At 39.5% G+C, this 19,368-nt stretch overlaps 1 protein-coding gene across 4 annotated transcripts in view; it reads left to right on the top strand.

Annotated features, from left to right (window-relative positions):
* Nucleotides 1–12,494, top strand: part of JAKMIP1 (janus kinase and microtubule interacting protein 1) — a 149,975-nt gene extending 137,481 nt beyond the window's left edge. For 3 of the 4 annotated variants that reach the window (XM_075709467.1, XM_075709465.1, XM_075709464.1), the window contains 4 exons: nucleotides 856–912; nucleotides 1,307–1,489; nucleotides 10,545–10,787; nucleotides 12,071–12,494. In XM_075709467.1, coding sequence (XP_075565582.1) covers nucleotides 856–912; nucleotides 1,307–1,489; nucleotides 10,545–10,787; nucleotides 12,071–12,460 — 873 coding nt within the window. In that variant the 3' untranslated portion in view covers nucleotides 12,461–12,494. The remainder of the gene's footprint in view (nucleotides 1–855; nucleotides 913–1,306; nucleotides 1,490–10,544; nucleotides 10,788–12,070) is intronic. The other variant, XM_075709466.1, reaches the window with a different exon arrangement.
* Nucleotides 12,495–19,368: the final 6,874 nt, after the last annotated feature.

The following is a 19,368-nucleotide window of genomic DNA, read 5'->3' as shown; positions in this document are numbered from 1 at the left end:
AAATAAACTCACTGATATAGGGCTCCTTCCAAAAACATCCAAAAGCATTTGGTAATACATAAGACCAACATTAATGCTAGTAGGTCAGTGTTTGTGTGCCAGGGCTGTCGTGGTTTAACCCCAGCCAGCAACTAAGCACCATGCAGCCGCTCACTCACTCCCCCTGCCCTGGTGGGATGGGGGAGAGAATCGGAAGAGTAAGAGTGAGAAAACTCCTGGGTTGAGATAAGAACAGTTTAATAATTGAAATAAAGTAAAATAATAATCATACTCATAATAATAATATTATAATGATAGTAATACTAATATACAAAGCAAGTGATGCACAATGCAATTGCTCACCACCCACCGACCGATACGAAGACATTTCCCAAGCAGTGATCGCTGCCCCCCTGGCCAACCCCCCCCAGTTTCTATACTGAGCATGATGCCATATGGTATGGAATAGCCCTTTGGTCAGTTTGGATCAACTATTCTGGCTGTGCCCGCTCCCACGTTCCTGTGCACCTGGCAGAGCATGGGAAGCTGAAAAATCCTTGACTAGCATAAGCAGTACTTAGCAACAACTAAAACCTCAGTGTGTTATCAACATTCTTCTCATCCTAAATCCAAAACACAGCACTATGCCAGCTACTAGGAAGAAAATTAACTCTATCCCAGCTGAAACCAGGGCAAGGGCCTCCCTGTGTACAACCAACTCCTTACACTGCTTCATCTTGTTTGTGATACAGGGTCACACAAATATGCAAAGTGTACGCCTTGGAAGTCAGGTCTAAAGCAAATAGCAAAAAACTGCTACAGAGTTTTAAAATGACTCTTGAATAAATTAATGCAGAATGTTTTTCAACCTTTCAGGAAAAAGAATTTCAGAAGAGAAAGTCTGAAGCGAAGTTGATGCTAGCTCCTCTGAAGGTACTGTATTTTCCTGAAAGCTGAGGCAGAACCTACGCAAAGGTGTATCCTTTTGCGTACAGACTTCTGTGGGTGTGCCTGCCTTCTGCAGCTGCCCCTGACTTAGCTGTTGGCTACTGCGCTTTAGGCAAGGGCTTGCTGACATTATTGCCATGGGTATTCTTCAGCCTGTCAAAAGGGTGACCTTGCACATGGAAAGGGAACATCTCTTTCCAGTTTACCTGTGCACATGTATTGCTGTTGCAGGGTGCAGAGGCACCTAATGGCCTAGAAACATAAGAATGCAATCTATAGCTTTGGGTCAAAATGTGTGAAATTACAAATCAGATACAAAATATAATCTTGCAGTCTCAAGAGGGAGTAAAATCAATGTATATGTGTTCATGGCACCTAGGCTAAGCTGGCTTGCCTCACCCGAAAGTGCCAGGAGAGGAACAGCTTCATTACCAGGATGGTTAGTGAATTTCAGAGGCGAGGAATTATTAACTCTGCATTTGATGAAGAGGTGAAAAACTTGGTGAACGACATGGCCCTGGCAGAGTACACAGTCGCTTTTACAGCCATGGGTGATCAAGAGGTAAGTGTTTGTACTTCCTTGTAGAATCCTCCCATTTCCGCACTTGTATTGTCAGTGATTATATTTTTTTTACAGTGTTTAGTGAGACTCAGTGTATAGTTATAAAATATATCTCAGTACTTTATATAAATAGTGCTTCAGGCAAGTCAGTGGAGTTGGCTGTTTTATTGACGTTTTGGTCAAAGTTTAAATCTTCTGGAGCTTATCATGAGGTATGTCAGTGCTCCATGCAAAAAACACTTACCAATATTTTGATAAAATATCTAGCATAGTGGATAATGCAGCACATGATACAATTTGACTTTCAATATGAATTTTGCATTTTCTTCTTGCACAATGCATTATGGCAGATTTCCGAAGAAATAAAAAAAAAAAAAAGGTCTAGAATGAATCATTTTAAGATTTAAGTCAACTCAGTGGACATTCATGTTCAACAGGGAGTTAGTTACTTGTGTTTCACTGGCAAGAGGAAAGTGGTTCAAATAGGATACGCTCTGCCTTACACCTGGTGCTGTTCAGCATTATCATTAATAGCTCAGATGCTGGGAATATACTTCATATTTTTGGGGTAACACCTACCTGAAGACATTCTTAAGGACAGGAATCTGAATCTGGAGAAACAGGAATTCCCTTATAGTACTTCAGTAATCTTCAAGCAAGATGGGTTTTTTCCTTTCATTTTCCCTCTGTTATTATTTTAAACAAAGCCTGTAAAAATAGCCAAACAATATTTGGTAATGTTTGTGTCACATATACTCAAGCAGAATCTTGCTGGTTGAAAGGGGAAAAAAAGAATGTATTCTGCCTTACACATTTGTAAAATATTGGGAAAGTGGCTGCCTACCACAGCAGCATACGGAACATAGGTTTGTACTATTTTTTGTACTTCAGCTAACAATGCACTGCAAAATGAGTACATAAAAATAGTTTATTTTTCAATGACATTGACATCTGTTTTTCATCAGCAGAAGTAGAGATGCTCACAATGGGCATATAGTATAGTAAATCCACAGGGTTATTTGTCTGATTATTTTACATTTTTACACACAGAGTGGTATTCTGTATTGCTCTGAAGAAGCTTATTCTTCTAGTGTTATTACATGTTGCAAGCTATCACTCAGTCATACTTGTTTCCGTGGGAAGAATTAATTTAACTGCATGTTAAGGAACAGGTAGATTGATTCTTCAACATAAATGGCAATCAATTTCCTTGTCGTAATTAGGAAAATAAACAAGAGAGTTTGCTGGTTCATAAACATTTTTTTTTTTTTTTTTTTGCTTCTCTTCTACTACCTATGTTTGACTAGTCAAGGTTTTATATGCTTTGAGTTTTTCTATGCTTTGGGCTTTATGTACCTTCATATCTATATATCTACATATGCCATCATCCTATCGTGAGCAACACTGTCAATGTCAGATGACAAGGCAGTGTGGCTGCAGGGTGGGACAGGGTTCTGTTCCTGGCTATGTCTCCTTCGAGTATGTCAAGTCTGTGTCCACCGCTGTCTCGCCCAAGCTCACACTGCAAATGAATGTTTTATGTGACAGTAGTTAGTAGCTCATATGTCAGAGGGGAGATAATACTTCACTGCCTTCAGATGTTTTCTCAGACATTGCTGTGATAAATGAGCATTAGTGTAAAGCTTTCCAATACAATAAATATCAAAATAGTGTGCACATTCACACTGTCTCCCCGAATGTCTAATTATCACAAAACTTAGCAGGTCCAACAGGAGAGAATTAGATGGAATCTGTATTCTGATGGCCAGTGAGTTCATTTGCAATGTAGGAGCCACACATTCAAGTCCCTACTTCATCAGATATTGAGCTGTTCATGCTAAGTGGAGCACAAACCCTTTCCCATAGTATCCAGCACCGTAGTGGTCAGAAGTCCCAGTTAGGCTCAGGCACACTGGGATTCAAGCCTTGTGGTTTTGGATCATGCAGAGAACAGGCTGGCTCTTGCTGGACACCATGACACTGAGCTTTGGACCATTCTGGTCTGTAATTCCATGTGTAACAGGGGAAACCTTTCCTGCCAAGGCAGATCTGTATGTTCCCATGAAAAATTTAGGTTTCTATGGATCAGTTTTCCAATGGAAAACATTTCAGTGAGAAAACGTCTAAGTGTCACTACTCCTAATTTAATAAATAATGGATACAATCACAAAGAAGAGACCATATTCATACCATTCTTTGGTTTTAAAAATCCTGTACTGAATTCGGTATACACATATGTTAAACTGAGCTGACTTTTCATCTTTGAGGATTCATTTTTTGCATTTCAACTAATTCTCGCTGGAATTCACATCTCAGATTCCAGAGCTATGCCCAGCTTTTACTTACATAAAACTCCTTTGAAAGCTGATTCCCTTCATTCCCCTCAGATTTTCACTTCTAAATCATTCCTAACATTTGAATGCTCCTAGAGAAAACCCATTGGATTGATGGGGTTTTTTTTTTTCCTTCTTAAATTAAAGACTTGCAATTAGCTTTATTCATTTCTGGACCCAGTGACAAATGGAAGGCTGTTACACATTGGCAGCAGACCTGCCAGCTTTGGCTTACTGATGAATTTCAACAAAAAGTTTGCAGTGATGCATGGGCTAATCCTGTGGCCTTTGAAGGGAAAAGGGAGTCTGTGTTCAATTCAGTGCCTTGCCTTTTGTAGTTCAGTAAAAAACTTTGTGCCTTGTTCTCAGAAGAAAATATGGTTTAAAATTCTTTCAAGAACTCTTTCTTTTCATCTCTACATGGAATTAGGTGTAGATTGGATAGATCTGCCCTAGCTGCGTGCTAGGAAGCTCTGGCTTCAGTGGAGGGCTTATGAGCATCAACCAGTTACTCATGCTTAAAGACAAAAGTGAACGTCAGTTCTTTGCTCATTTAGGACACAACAGATGGTTGGTCATTCCCTTCTGTTTGCCAGAAGTATTTTCTTCCTAATGCTAATCCCAATTAAAACACTAAAACATGAAGACAGTGTGATGCAAACCCAACCATCTTCAGAGCTTCTCTTCAGACTTCACTTTCAGCATTTGAGACTGTTCTCAGGCACTACAAATCACTGTTGTCCCAATGGCTTCATTTCACTAATTTGCTCTAAATGAAAACTTCGGTTTGGTTCAGCAAAACAGCACGCATTTTGAGTTTTGTCATTCTTGATTATTTTCACAACTCAGTGTTACATTCAAAGGTTTTTGACTGAGAAATAAAATTTACTTGAATCATGATTTTGTTCCAGCAGTGTACTTTTCATTGAGGCCAGATATACACTGCAGTAATCTGTTCAGAAAAGAAAGTCAATTTTCCTTCTCTCAATATTCTTTTCAAGTCCCTGTAAAGAGGACTAGATTTTGAATGACTTTTTCTCACTATAAAACTGTACACCATGAAGGTCTTTATTTGTAATTTAGTTTAATTGAGTAATTTAGTGTAATATAATTTAATTTTAGTTTGGTTTATCATAATAAACACATACTATTGCACAGAAGAGTTTTTATTTCAATTCTTTTTCATCCAGAGAAAACACGTATGTCACTAGTGAAAACAAAAATCGTGTGCAGGATGGTGAAGAAGAGCTTCATTGTGTCTGTCTCTCAATTTTGAAAAAAATAGCCTTGTGGGGAGCCATAGGAATGACAATGTATGTCTAATATAGACTTGAAATTTTTGGAGGCATGAAGAAGTTAATTTGTAAGCCTTTGTGATGTATTTTCCTTTTACAAGACTTAAACTGAGAAACCATTGGAGCCCCTTGTAGTGGAGCAATAATAAATTTGGGCAACTGACATAATTAAAACCTTGTCTTAATTTGTGTTTGGAAAATGAAAAGCATGTGTCTGAAGAGGACACATCCCAGGGACAAGGGCTGCCTCCAGTGGGTGCACGTGGCACTCGGCACAGTGCCATAGCTGGGATTCACATGCTCAATGTCAGACACAGAATATGTGGCCATTTTTGGCCTTTTGTCATGTCCCATTTTCGTCATCTTATTGGAAAGGCCTTGGCCTCATCTTTATTTTCTTGCTGTTGTAGAATTAATCATGGATATTATTAACAGTGAGTGTTTCTCTGCCTTTCCCAGTGGAAAGTACGCAAGACAGCATTCGTCAAATGATGTTAGACACTCATGTGCACTAAACAGCTAACAAAAAGGACTGGGACTGGGGTTGGCAACAACTGGTTTACCTGGGTTGGTAACAGTGGGAAGCAAGAGAAGATGCTTCAGATAACTAATAGGAAATGTGAAAGAGGAGGCTTCACTTTTTTCTAAATTTAGATGTCTACTTGCAGTTTAAGAAACAGGCTTTACCCACTTTAACTTGCTTGAACATGAGGCTGTGTCCATGCTGCTTTTGATGTATTAGAGAACCACACAGCGGAGCAAGAGAGCTTACTTACCCTTCATGTGAGCTCATCCCAGCCAGTGCAGCTGTGCAGTATTTTGGGGCTTTTTCTCTCTTTTGGGTTGCGTGTGGAGAAACAGGAGTATGTTCAATTCTTTCCCTCAAATGACTGAGCCAACATGTCCTGGTTTTATGTCAACAGCCTCTCTCCAGATGACTGATGGCTGTAAAGGATAATGCTGCTGTACTCATTCACTTCAATTCTCTTGCGCTGGAAGGCTTTGACTTGATGATATATTTTATGTATTCCTTCCATAGTGGATCTGAAACCATTGTGGCTATTTGTACCCATTTCTCAGGGCTGAGAAGGAATTTGTGCAAGGAGTATAGGGAAAAATAGTAGTGCTTTTTATTGCTTTTCATCAGGTCATCTTAAACCTTATGGATGGAAAGCTCCAGGCAAAGAATGTGTCCAGTGTAGTGAATTATTTGTTTTACAGAATAGGGAATAAATGTGCAGAACAGTATAGCTTAATCCTCCTTTGTATCAGGGGATTTCTTCTGAGATACTTTTTGGTAGAAAAATGCTTTTTTTCTTTTTCTGTTTCTACTAATTTATTTGCAAGGAACCACTTAGTGCTTTCCAGTGAATCATATTTGAAGGAAATGGGCCTGAAATAGCATTCTCTGATGCTCTCCTTGAAATGATTTGTGCATGGCTGGTGAGATCAGAAGCTTTTCTGACACTGAGGGTGAGAGATATTTCATGTTTGATGTCTGTACTTCAGACAATCATGTCTGTGGTCTTTCTTTCAGCACTCAGTGGAGAGAAAGAGATACTTGCAAGGAGGTATCCTGCTCATTTCAGGTTATCTGCTTTAGGTAAGGTGAGAAGAGTTGGAGAAGCTGGACTCCACTGGTTGTGAAGGGGGCCAGGAGAAGATGTGCTTCAGTCAGTTGAGTCCCACCCTCAGAGGGGAGAACGAGTTTAACTTTGGGGTTTCAGTCTTTTGGGGACAGTGCTGATCAAGACCAAGGGACCTTTCAAGACAAAGTTTTTTGCAGGGAGAGGCTTCTTTTTCTGATGTTACAGAAGATGTGACTTGAATCTTTGGGGTTCCAAGGGGATGAATTTTTAAAGACGGGTAAAATCCATTGCTGAGAGATATGTTATTTTTGACCTTCAGAAAGATTATTAAAAATACTGAAGGGTATAAAATATGGATTAGTTAAGGGCAGTTAAGGGCAGCCTTGCCTTTCCAGTGAAATAACTGATAAAGCTGTTCAATAATTATGTAAATGGCTGTTTGTACAGAGGGTATCTCAAGAATTTGTGGTGGCTGAGGAGATGGTACATACTCAAGGTTATTGCCATTTTAAAGTAAAATTGGGTTTGCTTGACAAAGATTTAGATCTGTTTCCTGACTGCATACATAATACAGGTATTTTAGCAGTGGTTTTTGCTCTAATTCATGGGCAACAGTATGTATTTGTCTAGAACAGTAAATACAAGTAGAGTAACAGCCATGATTAAAAAAAGAAAGCCTTTAAAAACTAACCTTCCTTTATTTTCTGATAAATGTTAGAATTAAGATTAAGATAAAATGTGCAATTAAAAATATCCAGATGAATTAAAACATTTTATTCTTATCTCTGACACCACTGACTTTTTATTTTTATAGTTTTGGGGGAAGGTGATGTTTGGTTTTTTTAATGTCAATCCTTTCTAGAACCTGGCAGTATGCAAGCTCACACTTCTTCAGGTTTGGTGGAAAATCACAATTAATTTCCTCCTAGGTGGGATAATATGTGGAAACTTTGGAGGAAAGCAAAAAATATCAAAGAAAAATAGAATCAATATTGTAAATAAGTAAATAAAAAATTAAAAAGGGAATAATTAACTAATGGAAGAAATTAATGTCTGGGCATTGAGGCAAAATGTAGGATTTTTGCTTGGCTATATCCATAGTGCTATAGAAAATGTGATCATTAGTGTTTCACATAGTCTTACAAAACACTGAGGATGAGCGTTTTTGAGAGAATCATACCGGCTTTCAAATACAGTGCAGACCATACTGTAAAAACTTTGTCAGTGTGGTAGCAGCTTCACTCATCAGGGTTTGCATTAATCCACCTTTCTACTGAGTTTCACTACTTTGGCTGCAGCAGAATTCAGTAATCCCAAGAGGTAAAAGAGTTTGTGAGTTGAACAGTTGAGGGAAATAGAAGCAAAGACCCTACCAGGAGGTTATAGTCCTAGAAATGAAACGTGGCAGTGTCAAAGCTTTGATTTGTGCTTTGTCTGGTAGCTTTACCAGCTCTCCTGCCTATGAGTAGGACAGTGATTTGCCTTTGCATGGGTCATCGAGCTCCAGAACTTGTTCTGTTCCTGCCGACTCTCATCTATCATCAGGGATGCCTCTAACTGTGCTTCCTGTAGTGAGGAAATTCTCGTCAAATAATTTTAGATCCAATCTCTTCATGCCTCAAAACATTTCAGGGCTGCCCTTTGTAACCCCTCCATCACTTTCAGCCAGCTGGCATTTTTTGTGAGTGCTGGGGAGATACTGCACTCATAACCTTGGTTAGAAACCAAGGACTTCTGAAGCCTTCTTTGGTTTCTGTGTTTACAGGGGAACATACAAATGTATAGCTTTTGCTTTCCAACTGATCTGTGCCTGTGATGCTAGGATAAGATTGGGTATTCATGCCACCCTACCTAAATAAATGCTGTATCCAGACAGTGGCACAGACTCCCTCTAATCAGTGCAGAGAAAGTAAGTCTTTCAGGGAAGAGTAGCATTCTAAATTATGTGCCTAAAGTTGGTCACTATGAGTGATCCTTCAACTCCTGGATGTCACCATCTTATTTCCTGGCCTGTTGTTCAGCCTGAAATAAATGATCCAGGTGGTAGCTGCTACTGGGGAGTGCCTCAGCTGGCCAAACATGCTTGTATTTGATACTTTTAATGGGACCAATGACCAGAATTCAGCAACGTTGGTTCCCTCCTCTCGTGGTGGGGAGCCAAGAACAGAAGGTGCAATAGGATCAAAGGCAGTGCTGATTGCTTGTGTTTACCACTCATGCTCTCTCACGCGATGTATCCTGGGGAGAGGTCTGTCCTGCAGCACACCAGCTCTAGAGACAGACAGCACAGCTCACCCTCCTGACCCTAGGAGCTGAATACCAGTATTTTGGTGTACTTAAGAATCGTAAGACACGTACTTCAGGAAGCCCATGAGCTTTGAGGGTCGCTTTGCAAGCAGAAGATGAGAGCGATGAGCTTTTTCAGGTCTGGCTGGATTGTGTACATCAACAGGTGGGATTCAGTGTCACCTGCAAGGCTATGGGACAGTACAGCACCACTGCTACCTGTACGCTCTAACCCTGGCATCGGAGCTGCTCTTGAACTGCTTGCAAGCAGCCTGTTTCTCATAAAGCTCCATGGTGATCACTCCTGCAAGACTTCTTTTCTTGGCAATGGCAACAGCTTACACACTGTACCTTGTCTTCATGCTGTCATAGAATTATATTTTGATGCATGAGCTTGTGAATAAATGCTCATCTTCTTGGGGGCTCACCAGAGCAATCTTACACCACTATGGCATTTAAGAATCCTTTGTTGTTTGTATTTTTTTTTAAAGGACACAAGTGATGTATCTAATACTCATTAAAGATGTACAGAGGAAAAACAATGTATTATTTCAAGCAAAATGTGTTTTATATTAAGTAGCTGACCTGGCATATTTATAGTATTTGCATTTCTGGAGCTTTTGCAAGAGGACTAATGACTAATGACAGTGAGGTGATAACTCATAATCAGATATATTAATTTTGGAAATAAAAAAATAACTATTTTTAAAAACCCAAACACTAAACTGTTATTAACAATCTTAAATTTGTTTTTCTGTGCAATTGCAAGGAAAAAAGTAACATTAATCCTGTACCTTAAATAAATTTGTATTTGGATGATAAAATGATACTGCCCTGTGATAGTGATTTATGCTCAGGGAGATCTCCTTTTCCTGCTTGCAACTGTTATGAAAAGCAAAGTTAAACAACTGCCATTTGTCTCTAAATTTGTCTTCAATTTAGTGAATATATTGAAAAGGAATAATGTTTGTTATGGTGTTAAAGTTGATTTAGAGGTGAAATAAGAATATTATTTTTATTCAGAATAGGAGGGTCTGCTTAAGAGTTCATGCAGTTGAACTAAGGTGCTTTTGAAGTCCATTCAGGTTAACTTTCTTGAGCATTTGTATGTAGACAAACCTGAATTTGTTGTGTAGTGTGGAGTGAGAGAATATGTGTGTGAAAGAATCTTGCTAGAAATTTTGAGATTCTTCAAGTGAAGACCTAACATTATGCAATTGTTAAAAACAGTGGGGTTTTCTACTTTTTATCTAGGTTTTCTGAATATCCAGATGCAAATTTTGGCTGTAGTTAAACCTTAGAGATTTATTTTGGGGGGGAAGAGGTAATGAATGCAGGATTCCTTTTTAGACAGATGCAGGAATGCTTCATATTTAAAATAACTGGTATATGATCTTTTTTCTTATTTTGGTAAATGTAGTTTATTTATATTTAATTTCTGTGAACACTTATTGTAATGAATTCATCCAAGTAGCTTCCACTAATCCAAAATAAACAGCATTGGAATACTTCATCTAGCTTGAATTTCTTAAAAGGCTATTTTCTCTTGCAGATGCTGCCTTCTTCCACAGACATTTCACAGGCCGATGGACAGCCACAGGATCATGAGACATATGTCAAAGTGAATGGGATCACTGAGTCAATACCTGCAAACTCTCAGCAAGAGGTGGATAGCACCCACAGTTCTTGCATCACTCCAAACGTGTATGCTGGTTGTCCTATAAATTTAACAAGTCCAGAGAGGATCATAGCCTTGCATCAAGAACTAAGACACAACCATCACAAAAAATGCCAGGTCAGTAAAAATTTTCTCATTGTTTTTAGTTTAGTGAAATCTGTTATTCTTGGCAGTCATTTTCTAGATCATATAGATATTTGAATGATTGCTTCCAGAGATGCACAGCTGATTGTTAGTTTAAACAAGCTGAGGATAACAAATGCTTAATCTTTTTCATTATGCATTTTCTTCCCCATTGTTTAGGAAAGGCTTGGGGTTTGTAAAAATAATTAAAACATTTTTTTTTCATCATGGTGTACTCTCTGGTAAGACCATCTTTGAAAATTGCTGGATGTTTAAAAAAAAAAAGTTGTTATGTTGATCTTGTCCTACCTTTTTTTTCCTCTAATTCCTTTTTTTTTTTTAATGATCCAATTATTCCTATGCCCTGAAGCTCTTTATAGTAATTTCCATTAACTGCAGGAATCCTGTTAAGAACAGAGCTGATCAATTGCAATTACATTTGTGACAGTCTGCTGCTAAACTAAACGTGCTGGAGATTTCACCCTTTTTGAGACAACATAACCTCTCCATAATTGTACAGAAACAAAATTCAAGTATGCAATTACTGGAGCCAGTTAGCTAGAGTAGTCACAAGTTTTATTCTACTGAATTTCCTGAACAGTCTTGGATTAAAATAAATGTAAGAAATAAAAGCATAGTTTCTGCTTTTGGCATGAATAGTTGAAAAAACCATGTAAGATACTGAAATTTCCTTCTAGATAAGAAATTTATTGTATCGGATTCAGAATTCCGGTAACATGTGAAACCCTTAAGTTATTTAGTCCAGGGGATATATGTGCCAGTTCATATCCAGTTTCCTGATCATTTTCTCTTTCACAGTCCCATATAAAAAGAATCAATGAAAATATTGTCATAAAAAAAAAGTTATTAGGGAGAGCAGAATGCTAGTAGTTCTTTGATTGACCTGATCTCTATAAACTCAGGGATTTTCTTTTTACATACATCATGTATATAAAATGTTTATATACCTCATGTTTAATTAAATCCCAATGAGAGCATGACACAGGCCTACCGTACGATTATATGGGAATCATAGAATCATAGAATGCTTTGGGTTGGAAGGGACCTTGAGAGATCATCGAGCCCAACCCCCCTGCAGTAAGCAGGGACTGAACCTGTGAACTTGGCGTTATTAGCACCATGTTCTAACCAACTGAGCTAACCCGGCTGGTCACTGAGCTAACCCAGCTGGTCAAGCTACAGCTGAAATCAGCCACAATGCATAGAGTGGCCTGCGACATCCAAGGTTATGTTTTCTTTTCTTCTTTCCTCCTCAGATACCTTCAGTTGCCTCCTCCAACTCAAATCTGAAGGCTGACTGCAACCTGCCCGTGATCCACGAGGAAGCCCCTTGCCCTCTGCTGTCAAGGATGAAGGATGCACTGGTGCCTCCGGAGCGTAGTGCTTTCTGGGCCACGAAGGGGAGGGATCGGTTGGCCAAATGTGATGATGTATTTTGCGGTCGAATAGGAAATCAGCATGCAGGTGCTATTCCCCAGGGAATGAAACAGAAAAATGCCATTATGAATAAGGCATGGCTCTCTAGAGAAAAAACAGATGGCTCAACCTCAGCTACCACAGCAAAAAGCTATTTGTCAGGCATGTTGTCAGCAAGTAATAAAGGTCGAAATCCTGTGGGGAGAAATCAGCTGCACAGAAAAGAATAAAACCCGCAGAAATAAAACAAGGTAAAGCATCTTAGCAATGTGATTTTCCCATTGTTACAAAAGTACTAATCATTTTTTAAAACAAAGATATTTTCCTAGTTAGCATGGCCTAGCAACTAGTTTAAGATGACTGGAAAATTTACATGAATAAGAGCTGTATCACTTTTTATGATCAAAATTTCTTAGAACATTTAAGGTCACTGAAATTTGTGATTTTTTCAGTAGCTGGACTGCCTCCCCATTTTCTTTTCACCACTTGTTTATGGTTTGCTTTTCTTTTAACTGAGACCATGAAACAATCTATTAAATCACTTTAACTTTTATGTATAACCCATTTCTTCAGCGTGCAGTGGCAAGTGCTGAAAGAACATTTGGTTTGTGTGACTGCTTCCTCTGGAACTTAAGGAAATGTCATGTCATGGACTTCCTAGAAACACATTTTACAGAAATTTGGGAGTAGTTTTGCTGTTAGTGTTTCTTGAGCATCTTGGGATTGGGGCGGGGGGAGAGTGTTCAGGGTTTTTTGTGTTTTGGGGTTAGGGTTTTTTTTGTTATCCTGCTGACCTGCAGCAGGGTACTCAATATATTCCTGTACGTGGTTGTATCTGTAAAATAGCATCCTTCAATTGTTACTTTTAAGCTTATTCAAATTTGCAGCTTAACTTGAGTAGTTTTACTGGACATATTTCCAATCACTTTCTTCATGTGACTGCTTGGGCATCATGAGTACAGTAACAGCTGAGTTGAGGGGACGGAGGAATCAGACTACACCCCTACACCTACAATAGGGACAAATGAATGCACTGCCAGGCCACCCGTGCTAGCACAGCTGTGACAGCGCTTCCTCGTAGTCTGGCTCAGAAATAGATGTGGTCTGGGCTGCATGAACCTTTGATGGATCCTGGTTATGGGAGGGAAGAGGGAAGAATGTGTCTGTGCAGGTGCACGTGTGCACTAATGCTGGTTGACTCTGGGAAGTTTAACGGAGCATGGTTGTAAATTCCCCAAAACACTGAAGTGTCATTTATATTGGGACCCCGCCAGAGTTAATACTTTTGGAAAGCCTCCATTATTCAAATCTCCCAGCTATCTTTATTTTTATTAGAAAAGGGCATTTTTAACACACAGTAATATGTGGCACTGTTCCTGCGCTCATCTTCTGTCTCCATTGATTACCCTAGTTGGTTCATAGTACATTACTACTTTGTTTGATGCTGCTTTTCAGGAGCCAGAAACAAAATGGTTTTGAAGAAAGAGTAATGCACACACTCACACTTTATTGTGGGAGTGTCTTCTTCGTTTGCTCAGTAAGGTAGCAGTGCAATTGCTTACAGCAGTAACTGAATTGGTCTTCATCCAACACATCTTTAGAAAATACACACCAGGTGCTCAGGGAAATAGTTCCTGGAAGCAATGTTTTGGAGTGCTGTCTGAGCAAAGGAGATGCCAGTGAGATTCCAAAATCTAGGCTTCTGCTCTCATGTGTCTTTCTCTTTTTCCTAATGCCTGGCCAGCATTTCTGAAGACAGATATACCTGATACCCAGCCACCAGCCGCCTTGTTAAATGCTAAGCTATTTTTATGTGGTTAAACACCTGTAAATATTTAACACATTAACTTTTATATTGATAAAATGATGCTTTAAAAATTAGCACTTACGAGAGCTGGTTTTTTAGCTTTATTTTGCTGGCAGTAAAATACAGAGCCTGGTAGTTCAGGCTGGTAATTAGTAATAATACCCTGTGATGGTATATTATTATTAATAATAATAATAATACTACCCTGTGATGGTAAGATAGTCTTTGTTATCCTAGCATATCTATCGACTTTGTGATTGGGACCATAGTAACTTACCATGAAATTAAGACTTTATCGGTCCAGTCCCTTTCTATCAAAGACAAGGGTGATTCATTTTAAACTTCAGACTTCATTTTAAGCTAATTAGGTTATTTGGCCCCATTCTTCCTCCTGCTGGAATTAGTAATTTCCTGAACAAGGGCTGCAGACACACACAGGTGTAGATGGGGGAACAGACACTTGCAAGTGTATTACCTGCATGGAAGCACTGTAATGCAAAATGGACTCAAGCAATTCATCCAGCAAATGGATTCTGGGCTGGCACTTCGTAACTTTGCTTCACAAATTTCAGTTAAAATCCTGTAGCCCCTTGTGTTTTCAATTTTTTAAGACATCTATTCTTCCTAATGCAAAGCATTGTTTAAATATGTGCAGATACTGCAGCTGTCATCTGGGCAGCTGTTTCAGCTGCTTTTCATTTCTCTTAAGTAAAAAGTTAAAATTTTAGACACTACAGTGGAGGAATGCTAGTAATTTAACAGCAAAGTTTGGAGTACTGCATGCAACTGCATTAGAAAAGGTGGGTCAGCTAAAGGTTTTGGTTTTTAAACCTCTGTCCTACTCCATTTTCTCCAACCACCAAATGGGCAAATGAGAAGTGATAGCCAGATTATGCCAAATAATTATGCGCTAATTGATGTACAAGAAGATTAGATGATGCATTGCACCATCAAACAAGGTCCTTTGAATTCTTTAAACACAGTCATTTATAGAAACCAGCTCCAAGATGTACAGTGGCAAGCCAGATGGTTCGTATATTGGTGTCCTGCCAAGCTGTGGTCCTTTGGGAGTCTGAGCTTGCTGAGTGACTCATACGGAATAATTAATATTGCCCCTTATTCTGTAAATTATTTGGAGTTTTTTGAAATTGAGGGTGGTCAGTAGCAATGTGCTTACAGAACATGTCTGAAGAGTCCACTTGTGTTGAATCTCCTGCAATCCACTCTTTGTCATCTGTGGACCCGACCAAGCCAAATGGCATTATCTGTGCTTGACTGGATGATCAGGACACTTGGAAGGAAGCTGGATGACAGTGTGCTTCCTACTGACAGGCACACACTGAGCCTGCTTTCCATTCAGGCTCTTCCACTTACAAAGAACTTGTTTGAAACAGCACAGAAAACTATTTGCTAGGATCAATAGTTCACGTCAAATCAGTGTTAACATGTTCAGGCAGTATTTGCCCAGTTCTTTTTTTCTAGACTTGAACTCCCCATTACTAAAGTAAAAATATTTTATTTTAGCAGCAAAGTCATCTCTTTTCTCTCTAGTTTTAATGGAAGTATTACTTAGAAATGGAATATAAATGCAATACGTGGAAGCAGTAACCTGAAATGGTGCACAGTGCTTTCTAAAGGCTGTGTGAAAGATAAACTTAAAAAGGAAAGTCATGGTGTACCTGAGGCTACAAATGCACTGTAGAGTAGTTTGTTTCCCTCCACTTTGGGGAGGAATTGGAATCTGAAAAAACACTGGAAGGAATAGCCATTCTCCTAGGACAGGTGTAAAAAAAAAAAACCAACAACAACAAAAAACCCCAATCACTTTCTTCCAACACTGAACAAGCAGTTTTATGTAATCAAAGGAAACTAATAATTCTCCTGCACTTGTGCTTTATCTGTTTTGCTCTTCTCTGGTAGGGGAGGTCATAAACAGGGAATGTAATGCCAGTTTTTATGTTCAGATGAAAAGAAACAGAACCCCTACAATGACAGATCATGTGTATTTTAAGAAAGTTCTCTTTAGTCAATGCAATTCTTGCATTAGACTACTCCTATTCCTCTTATTTTTCAGGAAAGTAACATTCATAGTATTTAAAAAAATACTAAGTTGCCCTGTATTTTGTCCACACTCACCTGTGTATGGAGTCTCACTTAACTACCAAGAATTCATTATGCAAGTTCAAAAGATAAAGTCAGTTGCCAGTTACATCTTAGGAACGTCTAAAACCGACATGGTTTGGTCAGAATCAGTGGAAGGAACATGGTCTGCATCCTTCTTTGAGAACTGGTCTTCTGGAGAAGGCCTGGAAGACACTGGAAACTAAGGAAGATGACAAAAGTCAGTGTCTTTAAAGTAAATTATGACAATGTCCATTCTAGGTTCTCCTGGAGAGTAAACATTTGTAGAAAATGGAGAGAGGTTGCTCTGGAAGCCTGCCACTCTCCATCTGTTGCTTATCTTATGCTATGAAAATCTTTTATGGGCATAGGAGATTTGGGGATCAGATCTGATGCTCAGCCCATGGTAACTCAGTTCCATGCTCAGGACTGATATTTGTATGAGTCAGAACAAAACCAAGTTGCCCATGATTAAATTTTCGGTAGTCTTTAATAATTCCTGTTTATATTTTTTGGGTAGCAATTTTGATTTGTAAAAGCACTATCCAATATCTTCTCAGTAACAATCTTTTCATTTAGCCCTTAAGCTGATGGATATTAAAACTCCTAATTAAAACCAGATAGTGCATGAAAGATTTCTACAGTGCAGACCTTTCTCTTAAGGCGCGATTAAACCAAGAAACTCCCACGTCTGCTTGTACAACTGTATTTTCAGCAGGTCAGGCAGCTGGTAGCATTGACTTAAGTCCATCCTTCTTGCAGTAGCTTTTTCTTGGGAATAAAGAGAACAGGAAGGGCTAGGACAGAAAATCATAGAATAGAATCATAGAATCGTTTAGGTTGGAAAAGACCTTTAAGATCATCCAGTCCAACCATTAACCTACACTACCAAGTCCACACTAAACCAGTCAAGGGTAGACTAGACTAAACCATGTCCCGAAGTGCCACGTCTACCTGTTTTTTGAACGCTTCCAGGGATGGTGACTCCACCACCTCTCTGGGCAGCCTGTTCCAATGCTTGACTACTCTTTCCGTGAAGAAATTTTTCCTAATATCCAACCTAAACCTCCCCTGGCACAGCTTGAGCCCATTTCCTCTCATCCTATCACTAACTACGTGGGAGAAGGGACCAACACCCACCTCACTACAACCTCCTTTCAGGGAGTTGTAAAGAGCAATAAGGTCTCCCCTCAGCCTCCTCTTCTCCAGACTAAAAAATGCAATATTTCAGAAGCCTTGACCCATTACATTTAGCTAGGAATATTGTCTGCCCAGTGTGTGGCTCTGATCCTATCAGTCAGGATAATGGTGAATCATAGAACAATGTGTTCATTTACATATAAATATGTAGGAAATATTTGTGTGCATATATATCTCTATATATGTATAATTGCATGGGGTTTGGCATATATAAAGATAGTGAAAAATAATAGGGAGAAGTCACTTTCTGCAGATCGATCTTTTTTTTTTTTGCCTTTCTTTTTTCCTCTCTCCTTTGGGGTTTGCTAATAGAAGTAGGGACATAAGAAGAGACTTTTTGGTTGTTTTTTTTTTTAATTATTTTAAAGACTGAATTTAAACCTTAAGTTAAGAGGAAACTAAGACTATGCAGTGGAAGCTCTGGTTGTACCTTGACTCCACTGCAGGTTAAAATCCAGGCATGCATCAATCTGTCTTCCCTTTCCCAAATACACTAGTTTCCATGGGAGGGAAATTCACTTGTGTGCTCCAGCTGCCCACCCAAGTGTGGATGACAGTGGGAACCACGCCAATGGGGGACACTTGCCCTATAGCAGTTTAGCTCCCCATTTTCTCTTTTGCTGCTGAAAGAGGGGAAGAAAAAAAAGATCAATTGTATAACATATTCTCAGTATATTTTTGTCTTGCTTTTATATGCATAAACTATTGAACCTTTACTGGGTAGAGGTTAGGCACCACTAGGGAAAATGCCAAGCTCCGACAGTGGAAGCTAGACTGACTTGCACCCTTGTTAAAGATCTCTTGAACTGTAGCTGCTGTTGTATTTCATTAATATGACCTACCTGCCTTTGGAAAGCTCAATATAGTGTGGCAAGTTCTTGAGTGAAAAAGTTATGATATGTGAAGTAAGCAGCTCTTAAAAAGAAGAGGGAAAAAAGAAAAGAAAGAAAAAAAGACCTAGAGGATCTTATTACAGATGATGGGTCAGGTTCACCAGGGTGCCACAGCAGCTCGATTTCAGTCTGGTGATTCAGAGCAGCTGTAAGCCTGGCTTCTCAGGCACTGAAACTGTGTTTATGTTCAAACCATTAGTAAATCAGGTCAAACATCTAAAGATGGAGAGAGAACTCTTTTTTCGGTGGGTTACTGGGAACATTTAATCAACAATTACTCAGAAATTAAGATGTTATCTGTTCTGCCTAGTCGCTGCAGTTTTCATCATGGTGTGAGAACGTGGAGCAGAGCAAAGGGGAATTTCACTAAAGGATTCCTTTAAGTTCTCTTGGGTTGGACTTGTAGTAATTGTATTTGGACAAGAGCAAGAAGCTTTGAAGTGCCGTGGCCTTTCAGCACATAGCTGTCTGGCAAAGCCTTCTTTAAGTGGGAAACTCCTGGAGCACATTGTCAATTTTTGTAACGCAACTCTGAGGCTGAAAGCCGTGAGCGATTCTTTCTCACCCGTAGTGAAAGCCAGAGCTAGAAAGGGAGGACGTGGCCGTCTCTTGTTGCCCTCCCTTGCCCCCGCCATCTGCTGGGTGCTGCCTCTCTGCTTTTCCATCTGTGGGCTGGGGACTCTGCCTCTCAGCAGCCACATCTTTGTTTCCAGCTGGCTGCAGACAGTCCCTTCTGGTGAGTGGGCTTTAAAATCTAGGGCTGAGGCTGCCTAACTGGAGAGTACTGACAGTTTGTGACTGTTTGCGCAGGGAGCTTTGCTTGGGAGGCTCAAGGCTGTTCTTGTCTCTCAGAGGAGTTGATTTGTAGGAGAAACTGCAGTCCATCATGTGGGTGCTCTGTGGTAGTGAGGGGCTGGGGTCTGCTCATCTCTGCTACCCTCACAGTTTTACGTGCTTTTTCTGTGCTGAATATGATCACCAAGATGGTGTGGCTTCTGAATGAACCATTAATTAGAGATCTTATGTGCATGGTGGATCTTTTGCAAATGGCGGTTTATGGATGAGCAGACAGGTTGTCTGATGTACATGAGCTGGGCAGAAATAAATAACAAACCTA

This window comes from Pelecanus crispus, chromosome 4 (genome assembly GCF_030463565.1).
Source record: "Pelecanus crispus isolate bPelCri1 chromosome 4, bPelCri1.pri, whole genome shotgun sequence".
Taxonomy (NCBI): domain Eukaryota; kingdom Metazoa; phylum Chordata; class Aves; order Pelecaniformes; family Pelecanidae; genus Pelecanus; species Pelecanus crispus.
This window is presented reverse-complemented; position numbering and strand designations above follow the sequence as displayed.